At 44.1% G+C, this 3,364-nt stretch overlaps 1 protein-coding gene across 1 annotated transcript; it reads left to right on the forward strand.

Moving 5' to 3' along the window:
• The first annotated feature begins 421 nt into the window (after positions 1 to 421).
• LOC136205128 (abscisic acid receptor PYL4) lies at positions 422 to 1,425 on the forward strand. Its single transcript, XM_065995613.1, has one exon. It carries the CDS (start codon positions 586 to 588, stop codon positions 1,231 to 1,233), a length of 648 nt encoding a protein of 215 aa, XP_065851685.1. The 5' UTR covers positions 422 to 585; the 3' UTR covers positions 1,234 to 1,425.
• The last annotated feature ends 1,939 nt before the right edge of the window (positions 1,426 to 3,364 follow it).

Consider the following 3,364-nt stretch of genomic DNA (forward strand, 5'->3'; position numbering starts at 1 on the left):
CTGGATCTTTCACGGTTCCTCACTCCAAGACTTTCGATCTCTATAGACGCTCCTCTAAACTGAAGCAAAATTTGGCGTTTGATGGCAAAGAGAGGTCAGAACGCAATCCAAAGAGAGGTGCTGGTGACAGATCGAGAGGGAAAATAGAGGGGTGAGGGGCTGGTGACACATATCGAGAGAGCAATGAGAGAGGAGTGGGGCTCTGGACATGCAGATCAAGAGAGAAAGAGGAGAGCGGTGAGGCGATATATTTCTTTATTACTACTGATTCAAAGAGAAATAGAGAGGAAAAAAAAAAGGAAATAAGGGTATTTTTGTTAGAGCAAAAAAAAGTGTAGATTAGAGAGGTGAAGGATAAGAAGAAGAAGAAGTGCAAGTAGTGTTAGGGCACATGAATATGCATAAAAACGAAGCTAAATCCAACTCACTCACCCACCAATCCACCATCCCGAATAAACTTCACCTTTTCCAACTTATACTCTCTCTTTCTCTCTCAAATATACAAACATTACATAATATAATATTAAACCTCCTTATATACCTAAAACCCATACCTCTCCACAATCACAATCGCAATCACAAGAAATGCCTTCAAATCCTCCCAAATCCTCCCTCCTCCTCCACCGGATCAATAGCAACGCAACCAACTCTTCCATCGCCACCACGGCTTCCGGTTGCCACAGACGCTGCTCTCCTCTTTCTTTCTCCACACCTGTTCCTGACAACGTCGCGCGCTATCATACTCACGGAATCGGCCCCAACCAGTGCTCTTCCGTAGTCATCCAGCAGATCTCCGCTCCTGTCTCCACCGTCTGGTCCGTCGTCAGACGATTCGATAATCCTCAAGCCTACAAACATTTCGTCAAGAGCTGCCACGTTCTCGTCGGAGATGGTGACGTCGGTACTCTCCGCGAGGTCCACGTCATATCCGGACTCCCCGCCGAGAACAGCACCGAACGCCTCGAGATCTTAGATGATGACCGCCACGTCATCAGCTTCAGCGTCCTCGGCGGAGATCACAGGCTGGCTAATTATAAATCGGTCACCACTCTCCACCCTACTCCGGCGGGTAACGGCACCGTGGTCATCGAGTCTTACGTTGTGGATATTCCTCCCGGGAACACGAAGGAGGAGACGTGTGTATTTGTGGACACCATCGTACGCTGCAACCTCCAGTCACTCGCTCAGATCGCCGATAACTTGGCCAGACGCCTAAATCCAATTCGCGAGTGAAAATCGTTAATTATTCATCTCTTATAATTAGTGTTAAAAACATCAAATCAAGACAAAAATGTAGGTTTTGGTAATACACGGTCGTTTTTGTGAGTAATGAGTTTGCCAATCGAAAACCTTTAATAGCTTCTTCCTTTCCCTGTAATATATCATCTGCACTTTGATTTTATTTTATTCAACTTTTATGATCAAGTTGTGCAATAGAATATAGTATATTGTATTGTATTGTATGATGACAAATTCCATTAATTCTACCTTTCTCTTAAATATCTTATCTTTGTTATCTGTCGTCATTACCGGCGGTTATTTTTATAATAATAATTATACCACATTAGGAATATGAAACTGTTTCCAAACCAAAAAAAAAAAGTGATTCTCATAGTAAAGGTTAAATTAAGAAACGGTACAATTTGTCGGAGATTGAAGAAGCAATAATAATATAAGTATATATATAGAGGTTGGTTCAGTTCAGTGCATGTGCTTGCCTTTGGGACCGCCGCATAAGTTAAGGCGTTTATGGCGGCTGACGACGGCCGGGTATTGGTGTTAGTTGCGGATTTCTAGTTGGGAAACCCCTTAAAAAGGGAATAATTATAATACAAAATTGACTTTTTTTTATTTTTTTATTTTTTTATTTTTGAAAAGAATCACTTTATTAATGAATAAAAGAGCCATCTTGAACTAAGATGTTTCGAATGAATACTCGACTAAAAGCTATGTAAAAAAGAATTAGCATAGGAACGTGTGGCATGAAATGCACCATTCGCTAACATTGAAACAAAATTCACCCGATATCTAAGATGATCTAAAAGAAGTTTTCTAATATCACTAATAACCTCACCATATTTTGTTAGATCCGTACGATGTGACGAGACAGAATCGATAACCGTCTTTGCATCCGATTCAAAAATAACCGAATTATAGCCAAGTGACACAACCCATCCAATTCTTTCTTTAAGTGTGAGAGCCTCAGCCATTTTTGCCGAGACTTCTCTCTTTGTATGTGTAGAGAAGCCTTGGAGGAACTTACCGTGCAATCTCGAAGAATCGCTCCTGCACAAATAAGTCCATCATACACAAATATGGCGGCGTCACTATTACATTTGACGGTGTCGCACGGAGGTGGCTTCCATATTTCCGGTGGTCTTCGTTCCTTGTAAATCCCACGGTGAACATGTTCATCGTTGTCGTTTCTGGTTGAACTAGAAGGATGGAAACCTCGAATCAGAGGGATGTTGTGATGCTCTCTCTGATCTTGGGCTTCACATGCGGTGCGCCTCTGTTGTGAGGGCTGTCTTTCTCCATTCTCACTGTCCCCGGGATAACCCGTCTGGTCTTACCGTCGTTGCACCGCTTGTTCGCCAAAGCCGTGTAATCCCGTCCGCTGGTTGTGCTCGAGTAAACCGCAGCCGACACTACCAATCTCGTGGTTCAGAATCTGCTGGTTGGTATCAGCACCTGCAGTTCCGTCGTAGAGTATGGCCGAATTGCTAGAGCTGCTGCCCGGCCTTTCTCTGATCGACGTCGTACGAGAGCCTTGCCTGTAACAGGTGCTGTCACCGATCCTTTCTGTAGCCGAAGATGTACCTGCAAAACAGAGCGGGTTAGATATAAACAGTGACTCCCTCCGCCCCTCCTTCAACCCGAACCCCTACCTCTCTTCCTAATTCTGCACTTCTCGCAGTCCTAACTGGGATTTCTTCTAGTTCCGGCCCCCTCCTCACTTCCAACGACCCAATCTCCTCTCTAATAATACCTGAACGACCCGTATCAGTTTCAAGGATCGAATTGTCCCCTTCATCGGTTTTCTGCTTAGAGGCATGTGCTTGTAACCATTCATCAACAAAACGGACAACCAGGTTTGTGTTTTCAGCGGGTCTACTCACTTTCTGGTTCCACAGAGCGTCATTCCTAGCCTTCCATATCGCCCATATAACTGTAACGCTTTTCTGGGCTATAACGGTTGTTGAGGATGCTAGCATCTGTAGAGCCCAGTCCTCAATATATTCCCATTCTTCGCCAGGAGGTGGTAATCCTACACTCTGCCAACACATCTTTGCGAAACCACAGCCTGCAAACAAATGCCAGCCATGTTCAACATCGTTTGGGCACAATAAACAACTAATTGATA

The sequence above is a fragment of the Euphorbia lathyris genome, chromosome 9 (genome assembly GCF_963576675.1).
Source record: "Euphorbia lathyris chromosome 9, ddEupLath1.1, whole genome shotgun sequence".
In the NCBI taxonomy this organism is placed as follows: Eukaryota; Viridiplantae; Streptophyta; class Magnoliopsida; order Malpighiales; family Euphorbiaceae; genus Euphorbia; species Euphorbia lathyris.

Excerpts from the sequence above, each read along its gene's own strand:
- LOC136205128 (XM_065995613.1), top strand. The coding sequence starts at position 586 with ATGCCTTCAAATCCTCCCAAATCCTCCCTCCTCCTCCACCGGATCAAT.